This window comes from Clarias gariepinus, chromosome 2 (assembly GCF_024256425.1).
Source record: "Clarias gariepinus isolate MV-2021 ecotype Netherlands chromosome 2, CGAR_prim_01v2, whole genome shotgun sequence".
Taxonomy (NCBI): Eukaryota; Metazoa; Chordata; class Actinopteri; order Siluriformes; family Clariidae; genus Clarias; species Clarias gariepinus.
This window is the reverse complement of record NC_071101.1, coordinates 30,763,497-30,786,462: the sequence shown is the minus strand read 5'-3', so window position 1 is coordinate 30,786,462 and position 22,966 is coordinate 30,763,497. Positions and strand designations below refer to the sequence as shown.

The following is a 22,966-nucleotide window of genomic DNA, read 5'->3' as shown; positions in this document are numbered from 1 at the left end:
TGGGATTTTTTTCCCCCCTTTGCGTCTTTAACTGTCGTGTTGTGTTGTGCACTTTTTAATCAAACTAAAGAGATTAGGAATGGTTGGCAGATTATGGGTTCAGCTTGTGCTGCCTGGTGGTTTGTCAGCAAACAAGTAGAGAGCCAGCTCAAACTGCATACACACACACACACACACACACACACACACACACACACAAATCTTCCTATAATTATACAAAATTTATATTTATATAAATGTATATATATACATTTAAAAAATAGTACTTTAAGCTAAAGCATGTAAATGTTTAACACATTAAAGAAAAGTATTATCTCTGCTGAAAAAAATTATCAGCGTTCCAGTGATTAATACCTTACAATGCCTCCTGATCACTTCCATCCAGTAATGCCAAAATATAGCTGAAGACAATATTAGAAGGATCTCCGCGTACACTGAACAGCCCCAACATAAACATTATCACCAAGTGAATTCATCATTTATATACCAATTAACTGGTGACAGAATCATGGGCACCCAAGGGTCATCTATGCCTGTGGGGAGCAAAGGCCAGCCTGTCCAGTCCAATCCCACCGAAAAAACGAAAAAAGTATAACAAATTCCTAAAAAAAGGCAATGCTGACCATGATAGAAAGAGCATCCAGTGTATCACCAGCCTGCCTCTTATAGGCCTTTGAGTTCAAGCTTGTTGATCCGGCCCCCAAATACCCCAGATCTCTATCTGTCCGTGCATCCATGGGATACGCCACACAAACAAGTGTGATTCAAGGAGGCCCTACCCCGCAACCCACAACACCCACAGGACCCACTGCTTATGTCCCGGTGTCAGACACCACAGCACACCTGAGAGATCTTGTGGAGTCATGCCCTGAGGGACCACAGCTGCACTGGTGGCACACCGGTCATCTTTTCAAGGGTTGAAGAATCTATTTAAGACTGATTTATTTAGCCTCCTTGGCAGAGGCAGTCAGGATATGGCCCAAAATACCCTGATACATTGCAGAATTTATGAAGCCATCAGTCTTTGCGAAAATCTCCCAGCCACAAACATCCACCACAGGATTTAATAGCATTAGCCGCTTTTCTTTGTACGCTATCCACATTTTGTAAAAAAAAAAAACTCAACAGATGGTGCTTACGACCAGTAAGATTTTTGTTCTTTTTTGACAACAACCCATAAGTTCTCCTGTTTCATCACACACACACACACACACTTTGCAGGGTTCTGGTGCTGCGTTTTGAGGATTGTCCACAGGAGGTGCTTCTTTTACACCACCTGTGCAAACAACTTCTTATGTTATTAAGATGGTGTCTCATAGTTAATAATGAAATGACATCGACTTGGCTGTATGAAATAAACAGTTCTGAAAGTGTAATCTTTGGACTCTTCTCCGCTCTTACCATCCTCCTCAGCGTGGGCGGATGCAGTTCGCTATTATGGGAACGGCTTTTGTTAGATAACAGTTAGTGCTTTACCACTTGTCTGAGAGGAAAATGTTAATTATTATGTGTAATGTTTATCCACTAGCTGGCTATTCCAGTTCTCCTGAAGGATGGGAATAATTTTGGAGTTACCAGGACAAAAACAGCTCATTGGAGGTGACAGATGAATTTAGTTACCAGAAGTTAATAGAGGCTTTCCTTTTAATTTCTTGTTATGACCGAGTAGTGTTAATGTTGATCAAATTAAATGTGTCTTAAAAATGCAAACTCATCTAGTCCTGCCTTCACTGGCTTCCTGTCCTGCAGCGTATTTACTAATCATGCTTGACTGGTCCCTCAATCTCTAAGGTACAAATAAGGTATGCACCACGTCTTTTCTCTGCTTTGGCACCCAAGTGGTCAGACTTCACAGCAAATGCCAAGATGACTGAATTCACTGGCTGTATTCAAGTGTCGATCAGAAGTTCTACTTCTTCGTGTATTGCTTAACTTAACAGATGGTTTTTTGAGGAAAACAAAAAAAGAATACAAATGTTGGACTATCTTCATAGTACATCACCTTCAAAACTGCTGGTACTCCTATTGTTGTGTCTTAGTGATACAATATGAGGATGCATTAATAAATCCAGGGTATCAGCCATATTGCACAACTGTACAGTAATTTACCCCTAGGTAAATGGGCGAAGCAACACAGTCACACTTTAAAATCTTGTGGAAAGCCTTCTCAGAAGAGTATTATAACAGCAGAATAAAGCCTAAAACTATGAAAAAAAAATGCTTCAGGATTATGTGATGCTTTGATTTCCACAAACTTTTGGTTGTATATAGTGAACAGATAGATTACTTTGAGTGCTATTTAATTGATTATACTGCATATCAAATTTGTTCGATCACCACTCTAACCTACACTTGTCAGTATAACTGTAGATAGATTATGAAGTGATTTCTATGCATCATTTCCTGATCCCAACAGTTTGTGAACTTTAACTTCCACCATCCCACAAACTTCCTCTCTGAAGAGAGGAAGCAAAAATAGAAACAGAATGAGTATTCAGTGAGTCCTCACAAACAAAATGCATTTTCATTTCTTAATTCCTTTTTTTTTTATGTTATTTAAACTAATCTGAATTGATGAAGCAGAAAATGTGTGTAGTGGTCTTAAAAAAAAAAATTAACAAGATTCAGATTTTTCAATATTCCCATTTTATTAGACCTCTTTTCAACCACTGTAACACTGGATCTTTGGCGTCCAATAGCACTTTGTTCAGCAAACACCTAACCCCTACTGTAGCTAAAGACTTAACTTCACACTTCTGTACTTGATAAGACACTTCTCACACAATTGGATAAGGGGAATTTTCACATCCTGCTTTTCCCATACCTTTGACTTCTTCAGCACTGACCCAGCAGTGAGATTACCAAAACTGGCACAGAGTCGCTAATGTCTGTCTGTAATGTTACACCAGGTTTTATATCGCTGGTATATTCCTTAGTTTCGTATGCTTCAGTTAACCAAAGTGTCATAAGACAACCTAAAATGCTAATAAAATATGACCAAGAAAGGAAGAGAAAGAAAAAGAGCAGTGTGCATGTGTGTGGGGGAGAGAGAGAGTGAAAGAGAGAGAGAGAGAGAGAGAGAGAGAGAGAGAGAGAGAGATACTGTATTTCTAAGACATCTGATGTGGGCAAAATGCATTGGGAAAAAAAACGAAAAAAAAACTACAAACATTTGATATCTATGAGTAGATTTATCAGACCAACAAAAATACAGTATACAGAGTGACATCAAATAAAAGCAGATGTCCTCATCTCCCTTATTACAGTCATGCCCTACTGAAATCAGTTATCAGTAACAGTGTTTTGGGGAAACAAAAAAATACATTATAATTCAGTGTCTTCAATGAATAAACAGGGCTAACCATATAAAGTGTAAAATAATAATAAAAAAAAAATCAAACAGCACCAGAGATGAGATTTCAGTTAATATTTTAAACAATAACAATCAAAACCACTCCAAGCATCAAATGGATAAACACATGTCTATTACTTTGTCAAGAATTCACCCTTCTTACTCAGTTTTTGTTCCTTAAGAAAAAGCAGTTTAACACTGAGTCTCGAACATCAAGACTTAGCAGAGAAATGAGAAGGTGGGGTGCCTCAGCAGTTATGATGACGTCATAAACTAGGGATAAATATTAGTCAGCTAAAAGCGGGGCTATCATGGGGCACAAAAATGACCCAAACTGTTAAAAGCCATTTAGACACCAAATAAAAACGAGCTAGGATGTTCTGTGCTTCATGTGTTCGCCTTAAAGCACTGAGAACCTGGGAAAGCCTACCTCTGCGCTTCTTTTGTTACACCCATAAGGGGTCGAGCTCGACCCCCCGCACAGGACAGAGGTGACTCGGAAGTACTCGTAGCTTTAGAAGCGCAGGAACAGACGGAGCAAACTGATCTACCTAAAAACAAGCACATATTAACTTTCAAGTCATTTTCTTGATTGGAAATGCTACACTTACTTGTGACACAACCTCATGCACAGTAGTACACGCACGCACAAGCACATGCCCTCTGTTCAGTGATTAAGTTCAATTTGCTGGTTTAAGGCCTTTTTTTTTTTTTTTTACAACAACTGGCCAGCTCCTTAGAGATATTCCACTATATGTTTAATTCAAGTATAACTCTTTACCCAGGCTTGTTTTAGGGCATATGTCCTGACAGTCATTCCCCACATTGAAAGTCTGGAGTGAAACCAGGATGTTTAGTGCAAACAGACACTAGCTGCCACTGGAGGTGGCACAGGCATGCTGTGACTGGTGGCATCAAAACAAACCGTTAGCGTCCTAGGCTGAACACAGGTGAGTACAAGCAGCATGTTTCAGGGGAACAAAGCGCGATTTAAATGAACTCGGCTCAGATACTGATACAGACATTGATGTGGTGATATTTGTTTTTGTGGCCCTCCATGATGGTGGACAAGATATTTCTGTCTTAGCTTAACTGATGATAAACTTGGATTATCCAAGGTAATAAATAAAATGCATTTGCCAATACAGAAATATAAAAGCCATAATTATAAAACAATGAACATCTGGGCTGCTTTAAACTCTCCTTCCTTCCTCAATCATATCAGTTGAAACTGTGGCGCATTTGTGTGGATTATACTGCTGCGATTATAATCTCTTCTCGGCAAACGAAAAGAGAAAAACATGAATCTGCTTATTACAGGATTTATAGGCAGCAGCATCCATTAAAATTTCCTCCAATTCCTCAGAATAAATTGAAATCACTTGAAAAGAACGCATCACCCATGAGCCCAGTGAAGCCAGCATGTTTTCTGCAATCATGTCTGAAACTCGACTGGTAACCATGATGGCTCCATGAAGGAGCAGTAAACCAAACCGCATTGACTTTGTACCCCAGTACAAGAATGACTCAAGTAGAAGCCCTTTCTGGCGATGGAATGCTCAAAAGTCTGAGACACATTTCAAAGGAAGCAAAACCCAACTGAAGTGCAAGGACCAAGTGCAACAACAATGGCTTTCCATAAAGACATTCCCCGTGAAATATTTGTAGAGAGGCTGTTGTCTCCTCTGAAGTGAGACAAAGTGGAAATTTGGCACTCTTACTTCTGCACATAAGGCCAAAGCAGGAGGAGGCAAAACACAGGCACACAGGTTCACCTCAGGGGCTCATTCTCTCAGGTTCTGACAGAGAACCCTTCACGTCTTGCCAAATCCAAATCAACCCACTCCACCAAAGTACGTGTAAGACAGCGGGAGGAAGCACTATCTGCTGTACAGGTCATCCGGGTAATTTCTGCTGTTACTCCCATTGTTGTTGCTGTTGTTGTTGTTGTTACTGATGTTAGCTAAGTACCCACTCCTGGAGGATGGATCGGGTTCTTCGTTCTGACCGTCCTCCACCATGTCCTCCATGGCGAGGGACTCCAAAACTACTGAACCCGGACCGGAAGAGGAGGGCGAGGACCTAGAGCGGATTTCAGATAGAGGAGTGCCACCGCAAGACCCAGACTGAGCAGGATTGTCTGTAGTACCAGAAGGGAGCATGTCTAGTCTTGCATCGTGGCTGTTTTCTCCTGAAGGTCCTGGGTTACTCGCCTGTGCTGCTCCTGCTGGTGTCTGTGAGCCACGATGAATGCGATGGCTCACCACGATGTTGTTGCCGAAGCCTCCCATAGAGGCCATTGTGGTGCTGCGTTCTCTCTGGACCACCGCCGTCATCCCACCTTCAGCCATCAGACGCCGGATCCGAGAAAGGGCATCTTCACCAGGGCCAGGATCTGACTGGGACTCGCCTGAAATGTCAGAAATAATTTTGCAGGTGTTTTAACATTTTTATTTAATAGGTTAGTAGCAAAGGTTTCACAATAATTCGGAAAAAAAGTATTCACTTATTTACTTGTCAACAATGCCTGGAAATCGCTCCCAAGTTGCCAAAAACACTTATAATGATGCCATTTTGGTCCTATTTTGAGAAAATCCCTCCCATCCCTACAAAAAAAGTAAGAGAGCTCCGGAGGTGCCATAACCGGTTAGGAATAGTTAGGAAATGGTGTTTAAAGACGCTTGCGGAGGAGAGACGTTTCCGTAACACTGGGCTCATAAAAGATACGTTTGGACAAAAAAAAAATATATATTTTTTAGCGTGTTCCGTAAATAACGAATAACAAATATGTCGTATGCTGTCTCCGCAGGTGAATGATACTGTACGGCTTATTACTAACAGTGAGGATGTGGCTTTGAAACAGTGACACGGCAGACCTTCTCCACAAAAAAAAACAACCTCTTTTCAGTTTTTAATGATGACTGAAATTGGTGTGCACTATTGCAAACCATTATTAAGAATTGAGAAAATTACTGAGAAAACAGTTCAAGTTTAAAACCCAATATTGCCACAGTGACCTTTGGGCTGCTGTCTGGCTGAGAGGTAACTCTTGTATGGTAGACTGTCTCTCCTATCAATCAGTGGGACAATAATGGATACATGAGCTCACCAAAGCACACAATCGATAATTTGGCAGTTTAGTGCTTTGCAGAGAGCAAGCCGGTTAACTTTTAGGCTCTCTAGTAATCATCTGCTGAATAATAGGGCAGAGTTTTATGGTGGATGACCAACTTGAGGAAAAAAATGACAATTCCAGAAAAAAAGCAGAAAGAACATAAATGCATATAAACACGAAGGTACCGTGGTTGGAGTTCAGCGAGTCAGCGTGGGTAGTGGGATCGTGAGAAGCTGCTCCATGGGCCACTGTGTCTGGTGGCTCGCTGAGTGGGAGTGTTTCTGTACTGGCGGTCTGCACTTCATTAGTCTCAGCCACTGAGAAAGACACATTACACAACATCAAACCCCAAGTCGAAATACTAAATTCCTTAATACATTATGTTCAAAATTGTTATCGTTATTATCACAAAAAATATGTAATCTTGAAACCTTATTTCTGTTGCTCAAATAGCACCCCTCCCCTTTTTTTAGGGGCCTTGTTAGACTATAAACAAGACTGCATGTGTTCTATTATTATAAAGGTTCTAAATCAACCAGAACATTAGTTTAGCAAACATTTATATAACAAAGATAAAGTCATAGAATCAACAATAACTAGTGCTGTAAGCGGAGTGTTTGCGTGCATCTTACAATGTCGTTGTACGTGTATTGTGTGAAACGCACTCGTCGAGGGCAGCTCTCTCTCCGTTTGTGTCTCTGCATTCTGTAGACGCACCACAGGTGTCTGTGTACCCTGGGAGGTGACGGAGGGGGCAGGCTGACGGGGTTGCAGACCAATAGCACTCATCAGTCCCATGTCTCTGTCCAATCGCCAGCCAGACCTGCTTGTTCTTTATCAGTGTACGAAAACAATCATTAATGAGGGGAACAAAAACAGTAAAAAAATAAATAAATAAAATAATAATAATACAATTTTATGCCACATCAGAAGTAAAAAGGCTAAAGAAGACTTTCTGTTCCTGACCGTTCCACTCCACGTGTCCGACTGCTACTGGCAGTAAATAGAGGATCCGAGTTCTGATCAGTGCTGCTGTCTCCCTCGTTACGATAATCACTGAAAATACAACAGCATGTTGATTGTATTGCAAATATATGCCAATTTCTTTTCCCTGAATGGTCTATTTCCATATTCAGGATGGCAATCAGACAAAAGATAATCAGCAAGATTATCTGTCCTCCATTGCCTTGAAGAAACTATACGAGACAGAAAACCTTAAAAAGCATCCAGACACGTACACAGGTCTGCAGATGACCAGGTCTCCCTTGCTGGTCCCGTAGGCCAGACCCATACCAGGTTCAGGCAGCCAGCGAGCCGAGTTAATGCTCACATGTCTGCGCTGATCTGGAGCCATGGGGTACACGACATTATACACCATCTACAAGAGACCAAAGGGTTAAAACACATGGTGTGCAAATTAGGATTTACAATTGCACAGTGTTAACATAAACGCCATCACTCACCCTGATCGAGGTTTCTCCTCCATGAGGCTGCTGCAGACGGAACACTTGTGCCACCATGTGGTCAGTGGTAGGATGGAGCAGGATCCGACGTGAGGCCAGGCCCACCATCACATAGCAACCCATTGGAGACAGGCTCACAGAGATTGCATTAGGACCTGCGTACATCACATTTAACAAGGCACACATTTCATGCCTCATTTACTTTCAAAAACAAACTCTCAGTAGTGAAAGAAAATCACCGTGCCCAGGCGAGTGGAACTGGCTACATCATTCAGGTGCATTCTAGATGCTTACCAAATCTCTTTGTGTAGAGCATCTCTCCCAAGTTGTGAGGGGCGAGAGAGTAGACAGCAAGGATACCTTCATCAGGAAAGCCCCGCTGGCTGCTGGGTATAAAAACAGCCAGTAGCTGCCCGTCGGCTGATATATCACAACTAGCGTCATTATAGATCTTACAGTGTGGAACCAGCACGTTTACAGACGCTATGGAGGTCAGGAGATAACAAAAATAAGTCAAAAAACAATAAATCATTCAGAAACACAATATAGCTCATATCCTATGAAGAAAATTACCATTGCTGATTTCAGGCAGGTCGAACTTGGTGAAATCCCACCACTGCAGTCTGTAAGTGGTGTTGGCGATGTTGCTGGCTACCGCAGACTGGCCGTCACCAATTGAAGCCCCTGAAAATGAACAAAGGTGAACAAAGGGAATTTCTTTCTATAGCTACATTTGTTGTATTTTGTAATAAAATTTCTTATACAAAGAATACATGCCTGCTAATACTCGATTAATTGATGAGTGGGTTGCCAGGCCTGACTGACCTCTCTCATGGAAAATACCAGCATAAGGAAGATATTCAGGCAACAGGAACCTTCTTTAATTAAAAAAAAACACAAAAAAAACATGAACAAACCATGCTGCAGAAAACAAACAGATCGACCAGTGAAAATTTAACATGGTGCATAATATAAATACCTTGGCACAAAGCGACCGAGAGAGGGAGCTGACATTCGTGCATTGCGAGGCATTCTGTGTCTTGTCCGGTCTCCAGGCTCTCTGTAAATAGTAAGATAATATCTGTGTACATGTTTATAAATGTTATATAGAACATATATGACATGTGCTCACATGTTGAAGTTCAAATCTAATCACCAAGCAAATAAGAAGCCATATAAAGTTAACAAATAAAAAAAACTGTCTACAATATAAAAAAAAAGCTATAGATTTTTAAGCTTGCGTTGCACAAACCAAAAAAAATCTAATAAATAAAGTAATAATATAGTTGCAAGCAAAGATAAGTGGGCCCTAGCACCAGTGTCATCGCCAGCCGTGCACAACATACAACCTGTGTGTCTTTTGAGCATGTTAAGATGTTTAAAAAGCTCCGGTTGCTGATTTCACTCAGTGTGGGCCGGGTTTGGTGATCATAATGGCGCAGGTGTTTGGGCCGGTCATCGTTTGTGTAGGATATGTAGTGTGTGTAGAGTGTGAAGTGTGCGTGTAGTATAGTGTGTGTAGAATGTGTAATGTGTGTGTATATTTGTAGGACGTATAGTGTGTGTATTTAGAAGTGCTAATGCCATAAATGTGCGTTTCGCAAATGACCCAAAATGTCTGCCCTTGTCTTGAGTTGAGCCCATGTCATGCATAGGAAAAATTGTTCAGCTCAATGAGATCTAGAAGTGTAAAGTACTGAGTTTAACATGTAAACATGCAAGTGTGCATGAGCTATACAGAAAAATCTCCTGTGAAGTCCATGAACCACGCTCAGGGACCAGACTTGTGGGCATCCTAATGGCAGCATATTTCAACCTGTGTGCCGACTGTCATGAGTTTTTGAGCATGTTATGACCCTCAAAAGGGCCCGGATGATTGACAAAAAAAACAAATAAGGAAAGAAATAATAATTCTTAGAAGAAAAATAGGGCCTTAGCACATTTATGACATCAGCACTTCTAAAGCAGCATGATCAGAGCGACGACGTAAAGTCATGTCGTCATCATGCGGATGCATAATGCTTGGGCCCTAATAATTCATTTTAAATATAAGATCAAAATACACTGTGCAAATAAAAGTATTTGCACAGTGATCATTGGGTCCACGCAATCTACTCTAACCAAGATGACTGCAGCTGCTAATTACACCTACTCTATATCCTCATAGTCAGCATCACTGCCCTCTGCTGGTGTGGAGGAGGGATTGCCCGCCTGGTTGTCAGAGGATGTGGATAGCGTGCGCAGGCGATTCTGTAAGGAACGCTGACGAATACTTTCTCTCCTAGACAAATACTGAATCATCCTCTGGGCATAATATGCCGCTGGAGATAACCTGAATAACACATAAGAAATTATGTAAAATAGAAACGTTCCTGGATTACTGAAGTAAATAGACCTTTACCTGGCAGGATCTGGGTAAATAGGATGATCACGCGAACCGGACATGTCGTACCGGGAGAAAGGAAATAGTGATGACTCCAAAAGCCTCCTATAAATAGACAGCATGTAACAATTTTTTTTCTTTTTTTTAACCTGCACATCCAAGAACATCTTTGACTTCTGACAGTTCAATTTATTATTATGACATTATTATATATTGTTATTATAATATATTACAATAAATATTATATTATAATAAGACGATCATATATTATCACTATTAGGACTATTTAATTATTATTAATTAATTTGTTTTAAAATAACTTTTCCAAAATATCTAACCCATATCCTTATTGGAATTTTTGAAATTATACTCCATCAGTATTTTACTGATAATGTGATTTCTCTAGTTATATATTTGCTAGTATTATTACAAGACATTTCCATTCTGAGATTTTTTGGAATCTATCCATTTCATCCATCCATCTATCCATTTATATTTTTTGTCATGAACTGAAAGACATCAGAATGAAAGCAGCTTATAGACTTATATGACATGGAGAAGCAAATTTAGGCTAGGATGTTCTAACGTTTTTTTAAAGTTATAATTTGTTAACCTTATTCAAAGTTTCACAGGATAGTACTTGAGTTACTAGGAAATTATATTTGGAGAATAAAACTCAACATGCTCAACACAGAACCTTCTAAGCGAGTCCTCATCGGTATTGTCCACAGGCACATCTGGGTTTAAGGCTTCTTGTGCTGCTTCAGTGGCTGAGTTGGCTGTGCCCTGCTGATACACTCTTTCCCACTGGCCTGTGTCCTGATTATACACCAGACCCATTGGCTGTTGGCCCTGCATAGGCTGCTGCCCCACTTCCGTGGTATGAGACTCTTCCCTTGTGCTCTGTGCAGGTACCTCGAAGGCAGGTATGGGCATCTGCCACTGAGGACCCTCCTGAGCTGAGGCAGAAGAAGCTTGGCTTGAACGCTCCCAACGCTGAGTGTCATGATTGAAGGTGAGGAGGTTGTGGCATGAGCGGCAGCGGTTAGGGTGGTTGTGGTGTAGGTTGGAGCTGCTGGTGCCATCACCGACATAGGCTGAGTTTCGATGTGATGGACCTGCTCTTTCCGAGTCCACATTGCTGGATAGCAGGTCCTGCATGGGGCCCTGTGCGCCTGCTTCCCGGCTAGAACCTGCTCTCTCCAGATCCTGCATACGCTCATATTCCATGAAGTAGCGGCTCAGGTTGCACTGTAGGACATTACGAATAGAGGCTGGATTGTTCCGCTGGGAATTGTCATAAAATGGGTGATGCCCACTACTGGTTTCGTCGGTGGCTCTGCCCTGCCTGGGGTCAGTGCCAGGCAGTCCTAGACCACGGCCCTCGGTGGCCGATGTATAGATGGGCGAAGAGGAAGAGCTGTCGGGGTACCTATGCAGAGAGTGCAGACCAACGGAAGAGGAGCTGGTCCTAGGAGGGGGTACTAGCCCCCTTCCCACAATACCTACTGCTGCCTCGCCTAGCGTAGCTCCAGAACCAGTGCCTAGCAAGCTACTGGACCAATCACTGCTTGTCAACCTAGTGGAGGGTTCTGGAGTGCTACCCAAAGGCATGCTAGTTCTGAGAGAGGACAGGCCCCGGTGCAGCGAGCTCCCTGCACTGCCACCATGCACACTGCTAAAAGCGGAGGGCCTGTCTGTGGAAGGACGTGATTGGTTGGGAGGCTGTGGGTGCGGATGAGTGTGAGAGTGGACAGATTCTGTAGGCTGCGCAACAGATGGCGCCTGAACGTTGCGAGACGTGGCGGCACAGCGACTGCACAGGCAACCAAGCCCCAGGTGCTGAGTGCAGCTCTGCTGAGGCGGTCGATCTGCTAGCTCACTCCGCCCGGGATACTGAAACAGAGGCATGCTGGGAGTAGGTTCACGGGGTTCTGTTCCTCCAGAGGAGCGAGACGACAGAATGTGTAGGAAGTTGTGCAAAATTGGAGTGCGGCGAACAGGAGGGGAGCGAAGCACAGAACGCTGGCGAAACAGGGCCATTTCCATGCTGTCCATGGGAACATCAGCATCTTCATCGTTCTACAGAGAATTTTTTTTTTTATATTTAGAGCACAGAAATTTGAGATAGTACACATTTAAACCTATTTTACTTTAAAGATGTCAAATATTCATTTCTACGCATTGTTTACACTGATTAAGTAAATATAACATGAAAACATCTGCACTATCCATCAAAGACATCACAAATTGTACAGCTGAATAGACAGAAATATGGCCTGTGTGCTTTTACAATTATAAACCTATGCTGTAGAATATAGCACAAATGTTATATTCTGTATTGTTTGTAGCTAGAAAAATCATACTTGTGCTGTATTTAGAAGAAGAAAAAATCTGACTAAAATATGCTTGTATCTCAGGTCATTACCCTCAATAAAATATGAACAGACAAACATTCCTGTCAGAAGCATGTCAAATGTAAAAAAACAGCACCTGTTGGTTAGTTGGGTTCACGATAGCCGTCAGAAGATTGTGTCCAAGAGGATCAAATCTTACAAGTCTGAAATTAGATATGAAAGGTGTACAAATAATCAACTAGAGACAACTTAAAAAGTTTCAGGGTTACCCAACACAGACCCAAAAAAATATTCCACCTGACACGCTCAGTCTCACTGCCAGTCTTGACTACAGCGAAGGGCTCAGGCCGACTCCAGTCCCAGAAGTGCAGCTCGTTGTTGGTTGCAATAAGTAGAAGCTGGGCTGTAGGGTGAAAGGCCAAGGATGCAATGGCTATGTTTCCTTCTGTGAACCAGCTCTCACTACCACCCTGAGGAATAAAATATAGGTAGGGATAAACATGAATCCACTTTTGTGGAACTAATTAGAATTTTTCTCTCACACACACAAAAAATAAAAAGAATAAAAATAAGTAAATAAAAAGGAGAATCCTTAAAAAAGCAACAAACTGGCCAACAATCTTTAATACATTTTCAGTAGGGTAGAGGTATGTGACTGAATTCCACTACAAATGATTATATCATAAGTATAGTCTTTGAGAGCCAGAAATCTTGCTTGTTCGTAGGTGACGAAATACTTATTTTCTCGAGGAATTTACCTACTAAGTCATTAAAAATCCTACAATTTGATTTGTTTTGGATTTTTTTCCTTATTTTGTCGCTCATAGTCGAGGTATACCTATGATAAAAATTACAGGCCTCTCTCATCTTTTTGAGAGGGAGAACTAGCACAATCGGTGGCTGACTAAATACTTTTTGCCCCACTGGATATTAGTTTGGAGCATGTCGAGTACTTCAGTACGTACATGTAAGTCCCAGATGCGCACTTCTCCATCAAGGCACCCTGAGGCCACCAAGCCTGGAATTGTTGGATGGAAAGTCAAACACCATGGGGTCCGTCGGTGACCCACTAGAGAGTGCAGGCACTTTCCTGTTTTCACGTCCGTGATGTAAATGTTATGGTTGACATGAGTGGAAGCCATGAGATTCCTAATATGACAAAACAGCATTATGAGAGATATTTTATATTGTAAGTAAATCACTGTCTAATAACAATATTAATATCAGTATGCACGTCCTGATAACTCTTTACTTCCTACCTGTCTGGGCTGAAGGCCAGCAGGAAGGTTGAGCGAGGATTATCAGGAAGTTCCACCTTCTGTTAGAAATACAATACAAATCAATTTAAACCAGTATACAGTATTGCCTTAGCCATGCTTAAAATGCTTCATTTTTTAAAAATTATTATTATTCAGTGTATTTCCCTTGACATTGTACACTATGACAGTCTAAGCAAAACAGACAGAATGACGCTGATGAAGAAATAAATACCTGACTCTGCAGTTTCATCCAGCGTGTCCTGTCCTCCACAAGCTGCTGCAAGAGCCGCTGGGATCCCAAAATGCGAGCTCCGCGCTCTCTCCCTGACAGGACAAACACTGCATTCCTGTTCTGCACAGCCATCTTTCTGTCTCGTGCTCTCTTTCACTACAGCAGACTGAGACTGGCTTGGCCCTTCCTTGTGCACGGCTCAGTTTTTATTCAGCAGCATGTAGGCCATGCATACTACAAGAGAGGAGAGGTTTTTAACCATATAACGAATGTGCAAAATGTTACCAGAACAAAGAAAAGATGTATAACTAACAAGGCAGAGAAATAAACATCCCAACCATTATTTTATGCTGTCAAATGAAATTTAATTGATTCATGATTCACATAGAGCATTCAAGGATATTCAAGAATACCATCTTTTATCTAACATCTGTTCAATAAGTTTTCTTGTTAGATTTTTAAGAAAAATAGTCATGCTGCAATTTTATTTTTATGTCTTCGCCAAAAAAAAAATAATAATCAAGTATCGCTGGTACCTGCTTACTGAATGTGCTACATTTCCTTATATTGTACAGGGGAAAAAAGTAATGTTATTATAAAAATTAAATAACTAGTGCATATCTATGTTTTTCTGTCATATTCCCATGAATGGTTTAGCCAGAGTGATTTAGTAGTTAGCACTGTGGCCTCGCAACTCTAAATTCAAGGGTTCAATTCCCAGGTCTGTGTAAGTGGAGTTTGCATGTTCTCTCCATGCTTAGTGGTTTCCTCCTACAGTCCAAAGACATGCAGATTGGACTAATGGGTGTTCCTAATTTGCCTGTAGTGTGCATGTGTGTGTGTGTTGCAGTGGATTAATACCCAGTCTAGGGTGTACCCCATTGCTCTAAATCTCCTGGGATAGGCTCCAGGCAGCTGCAACCCTGGATCAGGATAAGCGGTATAAAAGAGGAATGAATTGATAAAAGAAAAGTGTGATGACAAGGCAAAGGATATTGATCCCGTCTTGCCCATGCACCTCAGTCAGACGAAACAATGATGATCCTCAAGAATATGCAGACGCATGAGCAAGTTTATAGACACCTGCCACCATCTCCGTACATCTTTTTGTGTGCTGCAACATGACAGTTTCCCTTCCCTGGGCCCAAACCTGTTCCTGAATAACGTCACTGTACAAAAACAAGCTTCACGAAGACATGCCTTCCCAAGCTGTGAATGGAAGAACGACTGCACAGATCACCGACCTCTGACTACATGCCAGATCAGCTCCTGACCTCACTAATGCTCTTGTAGCTGAATGAACACAAGTTCATTCAGGGGGGATATATGGAATCTGAAATATAATGTTTATTAAGCACATATGTAACGCTCAGGTTTCCACGGATTTCTGTACTGCTTATTTCCACTTACACTTTCTACCTAAACATTAATAACCAAGATAAAGAACTGATCTGAAACTCAGATTCATCTCAATACAAGGGAGGATACCAATGAATGGATAACATACAGTAGCATAAAACCTGGCACTCAAAAAAAAAAAAAAAAAAGTCAAAGTGTCTTGTTCCTGCTCATATGTAACGACTGTGCTCATTTACACACAGCTGGTAATATAATATTGCTCTAATGTCATGGTTAAGGCACTAGCCACACAGCCGGGCTTTAAACTGCGTCAAAGCCTGTTCTCGCTTCAAAGTGCTGACCGCTAAGAGGTTTCTCCGGCTTGCCTTTTCGTCACGGCGACACGTAAAAATATATAAAACGCACAAAACGTTTTCCTCTCAGCTCCTGACGTCTGAGCCTGGCTAACAATAACTCGATAGCAAGAGCCACTAGCGTGCCCGCCCTAATATGGAAACTGCTCGGCGAGCTAGCTAGCAAGAGGAGCAACGCTAGCAACAGTCAAGCTACCAAACACAGACGCTGTTTTTTATTTAAATACAAACCATAACACGTTATCGTATTGATTATAACGGTACTAAATAAACATTGTTTTGGTTTAGAAAAATTTAGAAAATACAAAATATAATTAATAAGCCTCTGGTAAATACCTGTTTTCGTGTCTTTCCAGTGAAAAGTGTCATCGAAAGCGTAGCTACAAACTCGCTAGTTGGCAGGCTAGCTAACACAGACAAGCTTGTTTGCTATCAAAAACCAACCAGAACTGGCAAGTGCGTTTTTTCAAGCATATAACAACGATGTCATACAACATCCGACACAGACACCGGGTTACATTCATCTCCTTCAAATAATGAAACAATTAATCCATTTTGATAACTTCAAAGGTTTTACAGGATTCGAAGAAAAAATATAATAAAACGTTAGTTGACTAGCTTATGGGCTTGTGGACATCTTGACGTAGCCAGGCATTTTAGACGAGCTCAGATGTTGCATCAGTTGTACAAGGCAGACTAGTAGATAACAGAGAATCGATTTAAACACTAGGGGGCACCATCTCCTTGGGACGAGGTTGGCGTGTGGGTGCGGGTGCCGGTGTGCTCTTTATACTGTATATACATACAGGTGCATCTGAGTAAATTAGAATATAAACAAAAGGTTGATTTATGTGTGTACATACCGTATATATACACACATACATATATACACACAAGTTCATCTGAGTAAATTAGAATATCATCATCATGAATTTCTGAAATAAATCAACTTATCGATAATATTCTGATTTATTGAGATGCACCTATGTGTGTGTGAGTGTTCAGTTTTACTCCTTCATTCATGAAAAATTTTATAAAAGCCCCGGTTTGATTGGAACGTCCCTCGTATATACAGAATTTTTGGACTTGTTATTCCCATCCATTGCCCAAACCCCAGGAACTGGATGTAGTGCCAGTCCCAAGCCTGGAAAAAATGGGATGGTTGCTGCAGGAAGGGCAACCGGAGTGTAAAACCTGTGCCAAGTTGTGTGCGGATCAGATGGTCTGCTGTGGTGACCCCTCCTTGGAAGCAGCAGAAAGACCAACAACAACAACATTTAGGGTTACCACTATCGCCTTGCACCTCCCTGGATGAGGGTTTAATTTCTGCCTTAGGTCTGTAAGTGTGGAGTTTGCATGTTCTTCCTGTGCTTGGTTTTCTCCAGGTACTCCGGTTTCCTCCCACAGGTCAAAAATTGCAGATTAGGTTAATTGCCATTGCCAAATTGCATGTTGTGTGTGTGTTTGTCTATGTACGTGTGGCCTGTACAAGGTGTTCCCCGGCTCTTGCCCCAAGTCTCCAAGCCTTCTGCGACCCTGTACACAGGATAAGCAGAATAGAAGATGAATGAATAAATATTACATTAAGTATTGTAGAATAATTTGCCTGATTAAATTCTGTTCTGTGTTCTGACTTTTGCTGTAATGTTTGCAGCAAAAGTGTATTGTGCTACCTCAGTTTTCCCCAGTACCTTGTTTTGGTAGAGACCATGACAGACAGACAGGCCGAGGGATTTCTTCTATTCACTGACTGCTTCTATCTCATACAAATCATCATGTCTTAATAGTCTAACCTATACTATTCCTTGCCCAAAGATTTCATTGAAAATGATTTACAGAAATTCAGAGCAAAGAGCAGCCTGTATCGGTTCAATACAGAACAGGTCTTTTTGCTTCCAATTACAGGGTGATTCTCTATTTCACAGAACAGTTGACACCCCTATCAAACATGTTGGGAAAAAAATATTTATTTTATACTTATTATAGATAACTGTGATAAGTAATCTTTATTTGCCTCTTCGAACAAGAACAGCGTTTAAGATTTAAGAAAAAGCTTTGCATTATTTGTCAAAAATTTTATAGTATACCTCAGTTATTAATTTTAAATTGTTTTTCATGCAGCGGTAAAACTAGTGGGGTTATTGAGTAAAAAACAAAAATGCAATTATATTTAACTCCAGGTAAGTGCTACTCTGCTTATTAGTTGTGTTTAGCCCGACCCCCTTTCAGGTAGCTTTTCCAGCGCTTTGCATACTCTCTAAAAATGGGACTACTGTCTATAGAGGACAGGAGTTGCAGTTGGTTTATGTGAGTGGTGTGGTAGTCCCAACGTGCCAGATTTGGTGCCACACCCAACGTGAAATGCCGCAGGTCATAGACAGTTCCAGACCCTTCTACTCTGCTTATTTGGGAAAAGTTTATATGCCATGAGCAGCTGTGTTGATTAGATATCTCTCTGTAAAATATGGAGGGAACTATTTAGATGACTAGAGTTTAGATGACTGAGTTTAAAAGGTGAAATTTCAAAAAGGTCATTTCTTTTAATTCCCTAAATTGAACATTTAAGTCATTTCTCAATACGTTATGTTACTCCTATATCATATCATATCATATCATATCTATTTAATTTAATAATTTTATCATTGTTCCTTACAGTTGTTCATTATTGTCTGTAATACCTAGTTATTCTAATTTAAAGACACAATGACTTGTTTAATTCATTCTGGTCAGTTTCTTAAATTGAATTAATTCATTTATTCAACATACATTCATTTATCCATCTACCTTTCCATCCATTTTTCCTTAGTATCTTCTTTATCCTGGGCCAGCTCACAGTTTATTTGGAGCTATCCTGGGAACAATCCACACAAGGTAAGAACACACCCTTGCTAGGACATTTGTGTATTGAAGTTTTACTATTTATGTATTCTGGAAATTATTAAAATAGTTGTTTGATGACTGACAGAAATAAACAATGTATAAATATATTTATTTTACCTGCTAATTTTATAAAAACATGAACTTCAACACATCTGTACTCAGAAAGGTGTTACATGAGACGTTTTAGAACAATCTTTAAACTTCAATATATACATATACAGTATATATGTTTAGACGAACAAACCTCACAATGTCATTTCAACACTAAAACGGAAATAATTTATACATTGTAAGTTACTCCACTTACCAATAATATACAAATAAGACATAGAATATAAGTTACACAATTTCAAATAATTTATGTTATTGCACAAGACCTTGAAAAATGCCTCATTTCTGCAAAGGGCTCTAATGTCCTGCTTGTCATTTCCTAGTTTTATTGTATATCACCACTTGTAAGACACGCTTCTGTCACTGATTAACATATTTTAATGAATCACAATAGGCAACAATAGATGTATTGGTCTTAAAGTGCATCTAAATATCTGCATCGTTACCACTATTTTGGAAGTATGAATAAGCAATGCGGCTAAAATTGTGGTTTTACAAATTCACATTATGTATGTTTGAGAAGAACAGAGCTATAAACTAAATAATAGTTCCCGCGTAAAATATGTAAGTAATTCATTTCGATCAGTACATACTGCTTTAATGTACATGCTGATTTAGACTTTCAAAGTTTATCAGAATGATCTTTCCACTAACAGTCTTTTCGGTGTGTCTTTAGTTGTGTTTAGCCCGACCCCCTTTCAGGTAGCTTTTCCAGCGCTTTGCATACTCTCTAAAAATGGGACTACTGTCTATAGAGGACAAGAGTTGCAGTTGGTTTATGTGAGTGGTGTGGTAGTCCCAACGTGCCAGATTTGGTGCCACACCCAACGTGAAATGCCGCAGGTCATAGACAGTTCCAGACCCTGTATCAAACAGTGGCAGCATGGCTTTTAGGGATTCTAATCCTCGGCTAAACAGTATGCCTGCCTCTCGGCCTAGTTTATCCCCTGCTATTTCAGCCACATCATACAGTCCGATCAGGGAGTATATAAAGCCGTTGAGCACAAAGGAGCTGGGTATTGTGGGGTACTCTTCATACCAGTCATACTTGTTCATGAACAGAGCTTTTACACCATGTTGCTCTGACATTCGCTTAAAAGGTGCAATGGCACGCATTGCAGCGCTGAGGTACACAAGGTCATGTGTGACGAGGTATGCCCTCACTAATGTAGACATGGCCTGTCCCTGGGCCATGGCAGAGTACCAGCCAGACTCCAGTATTCGAAAACCTTCCCCTAATTTGCGTGCCACTCTGATGGGCCATCCGCCTCGCTCATCCTGGTTGCGTAGGAGCCAGTTACTAGCAGCAAAGAAGGCAGCCATGTGAGCTGTGGAGGAAATGGTGATGTTGCTGATGAAGCCTGAGCCACGCAGTACCAACTGGATTACGCGTCGAGGGATGATCTTAGTTGGCTTCACAACTTTGGTATTAGACAAACCCACTCCCTTACGCAGGTCAGTCACCAAATCTCGGCTCAGGGTACTCCAGGTGGCCTGTGGACCAATGCCATAGACCACCTCCCTGTCCTTAAAGGAAATGAGAAGGGAGCTGGTGATATAGTGAATGGTATACGGAGGTCCCTTTTCTGTAGTCTCCAGCACCACTGACACACTACCATTGGACGTGAACTTTACGTCAAACGACAGGACAAAATCCTTTGAGTTGTCTAGAAGTAGAGATACACCTTCTGAATTATCTATAAAAAAATAAATAAGACTCAACTTAAATTATATCAACAATAATTATGTTATATTTTAGGCTAGCATTAGTCAAACAGTAATCCTCATTGTGTGTTTAAGATACATTTATCGGGCATTTACCTGGTGCGATGAACTGGTAAATAGTGACTGTGTGACCTGGGTCATGGACCTTGGCAATGGAGCAACCTTTAGGGATTGTCCAGGGATTGGGACTGCCTTCTCTCTCTTCCATGAACCCATAAGTCTTTATGCTAGGTGGCTTCTCTGTAAGATTCTTACTGTAGTGACTTAATCCATACTGTGCTATCTGGATTGGGTAAAAGTAGCCCTGTGGACCCCACTGGGTAGAAACAGGCACACCTAAAGCAAAACAAAGAAACTGAATTAGAATGAGTAGTAGGTTCAGGTTAAAGTGAGTAAAATACCACTAAACTTTGTAAATTAATCTATTACATCATTCTATAACTCGTACAAAATAGTTACTATTATTAGTAATTAATTATGTTTGTGAACTTTCTTATTATACTTTTTTTTGTCCAGACTATGATTACTTAGTCTTACCTTCCACTCCACTGATGCACTTCACGCGGTCTCTCACCTCCACATTGTAGACTTCGAATGACATGAATACGCCATCTGGATGATAGGGTTCTCTCTGGGCATAGACGCGCGAGTAGCTGTGCGAGAACTCAAACCTTTCTGTACCTTCATACTGAACCAGGCGCCCATATACGTTGAAGTATTTCTCCACCCAGCTGAAGGGAAGGTAGACCTCACTGCCCTCTCGGCGCCCTTTGATCGTCACGTCCTCATTAATGAGGCAGTCGATCTGCTGATACTGCACTTCCTTGGAGACCAGGGACATTTCAGGCAGCTGTCCGTGGTCCTCTTCGTCCTCTGTAGTGGGTGCGGGCTCAGGTTGGGGCCGGGTCGGAGGATGCAGAGCAACATCGCTGGAGCACTTGTTCCAAAGCACAAGTGTGATGAGAGCAAAAACTACACAGAGGACTATCAGCGTTTTGTGGTTGACTCTTGCCACCAGGCAGCGCATCCTCACATCAGAGCCACGCACAGGTGTGGGAGGAGACTGGAAGAGACATCTTACATGATACTGAGCTGTCTCAAGGATGCCTTTAGGGTCTGGAGCTGGATTTGTAAAAAAAAAAAAAAAAAAAATCCTTTAGTGATCATATGATAATTCAGACATGTTAAAATGGAGTAAAAATTTATTTATTTATTTATTTAGCCTGTCCTCACAGTTAGGGGTCAGTAAAGCCTCCAGCCATCACAGTATACATGTACATCATTCCAGGGATGCGTTGCTGGTTTACCTCTTTCTTTACTAGGCAACGCCTATTATTTTAACAACGCTTAGGAGATTAGATCACGTGATGAGACAATAGCGAGCGTTTGGTAGAATGCAGTATTAAAAGAATGAATTATAAAAAACCTACCTGCGTATGCGGTTAAAGGATGCAATAGATCCAAAAAGCAAACCAGAAGGCAACAAAAACCGCTATGTTTATTTAAAATCTAAAGATATTTTTCAATAAGCCGGCAATAACATGGGCGCAAACAAAGCTCTTTGCTCCCTCACCTGCGCCACTCTACATGACGGAGTGACGTAGCTTTCAGCCAATGAAAACGCAAGAGACGATCACACCAACCAATCAGAGAAGCCCAATGTGGGCGTGGCTTATAATAGCTTTATTTAGTCTAAAGTAGTGCTCTGCAATCACTTACCTTCCAGTTACCTTTTTAGACTTTCCAAATTCTTTTTTTTTCTAATGACAATTAGTTTTAAAATCTTTAGATAAAATATGAATTATGTGCAATTCAAAATTACATCACCAGATGGCACAATCTGTTCGGCTGTACTGTAATGTAGTGGTTCTCAACCCTGATCCACCTGCCCTGCAGGTATTAATGTTGTCCCGGCTCTAACACACACACACACACACTTCAATTCAGAAAAAAACTGTTGATTAGACGATTAGTTAAATCAGGTGCAGCGAGCTGAGAAATCATTAAAATGTACCAGGCAGGTGGTGAAAATGCTTATGCACAGGTTTCCCACCCTGGTCCTAGCTGAAAGACCCCCTGTCCTGCATAGATCTATCTAGCTATCTCTAGAGAGAGAGACAAAAAGGGCTAGAGAGACACATAGGGACAAAATATGTATACAAACATCAACATGAAAAATATATGCCTCTCTACTGACAGTCACGACAGCATCAACGATACTGACATCTTAAACCTAATCCTACACGTTACAATGCAAGGTTAAAAAAGGGCATAGATATCTGTTGTGTGTATACATTTTTGGGCCCCCTATACATGCAGGCAATAGTGCAAAATGTCTTGGTATGCTGAAACATTAAAAGTTCCTTTCACTGAAGGT

General features: G+C 41.0%; 2 protein-coding genes across 4 annotated transcripts; both read right to left on the bottom strand.

Annotated features, from left to right (window-relative positions):
- Positions 1-2,627: 2,627 nt before the first annotated feature.
- ambra1b (autophagy/beclin-1 regulator 1b) lies at positions 2,628-16,525 on the bottom strand. 3 transcript variants are annotated; one of them, XM_053477078.1, is made up of 20 exons: positions 15,180-15,641; positions 15,023-15,084; positions 14,162-14,395; positions 13,930-13,988; positions 13,636-13,819; positions 12,968-13,140; positions 12,807-12,873; positions 11,011-12,395; positions 10,332-10,418; positions 10,083-10,262; positions 8,910-8,990; positions 8,708-8,808; positions 8,504-8,614; positions 8,225-8,413; positions 7,931-8,085; positions 7,706-7,845; positions 7,434-7,523; positions 7,100-7,299; positions 6,653-6,784; positions 2,628-5,762 (listed from the first exon to the last, which is right to left on the bottom strand). In XM_053477078.1, exons 3-20 carry the CDS (start codon positions 14,291-14,293, stop codon positions 5,233-5,235), a joined length of 3,996 nt encoding a protein of 1,331 aa, XP_053333053.1. In that variant the 5' UTR covers positions 14,294-14,395; positions 15,023-15,084; positions 15,180-15,641; the 3' UTR covers positions 2,628-5,232. The 3 variants fall into 3 exon arrangements, with proteins under 3 accessions (XP_053333053.1, XP_053333044.1, XP_053333060.1); XM_053477069.1 differs by lacking the exons at positions 15,023-15,084; positions 15,180-15,641 and adding an exon at positions 16,210-16,525; XM_053477085.1 differs by lacking the exons at positions 15,023-15,084; positions 15,180-15,641 and adding an exon at positions 16,210-16,525 and having other exon boundaries at positions 7,133-7,299.
- A 2,137-nt stretch (positions 16,526-18,662) lies between these two features.
- glcea (glucuronic acid epimerase a) lies at positions 18,663-22,124 on the bottom strand. The gene is made up of 4 exons (XM_053485231.1): positions 21,823-22,124; positions 21,127-21,711; positions 20,686-20,925; positions 18,663-20,561 (listed from the first exon to the last, which is right to left on the bottom strand). Exons 2-4 carry the CDS (start codon positions 21,614-21,616, stop codon positions 19,537-19,539), a joined length of 1,755 nt encoding a protein of 584 aa, XP_053341206.1. The 5' UTR covers positions 21,617-21,711; positions 21,823-22,124; the 3' UTR covers positions 18,663-19,536.
- Between the last annotated feature and the right edge of the window lie 842 nt (positions 22,125-22,966).

Coding starts and splice junctions, on each gene's coding strand:
- glcea (XM_053485231.1), bottom strand. CDS start 21,616: ATGCGCTGCCTGGTGGCAAGAGTCAACCACAAAACGCTGATAGTCCTC. Junction 20,926..21,126: donor GTGCATCAGTGGAGTGGAAG/GTAAGACTAAGT, acceptor GTTTTGCTTTAG/GTGTGCCTGTTTCTACCCAG. Junction 20,562..20,685: donor TTACCAGTTCATCGCACCAG/GTAAATGCCCGA, acceptor ATTTTTTTATAG/ATAATTCAGAAGGTGTATCT.
- ambra1b (XM_053477069.1), bottom strand. CDS start 14,293: ATGGCTGTGCAGAACAGGAATGCAGTGTTTGTCCTGTCAGGGAGAGAG. Junction 8,615..8,707: donor AATTAATCGAGTATTAGCAG/GCATGTATTCTT, acceptor GTTCATTTTCAG/GGGCTTCAATTGGTGACGGC. Junction 8,414..8,503: donor CCTGCCTGAAATCAGCAATG/GTAATTTTCTTC, acceptor TGACCTCCATAG/CGTCTGTAAACGTGCTGGTT.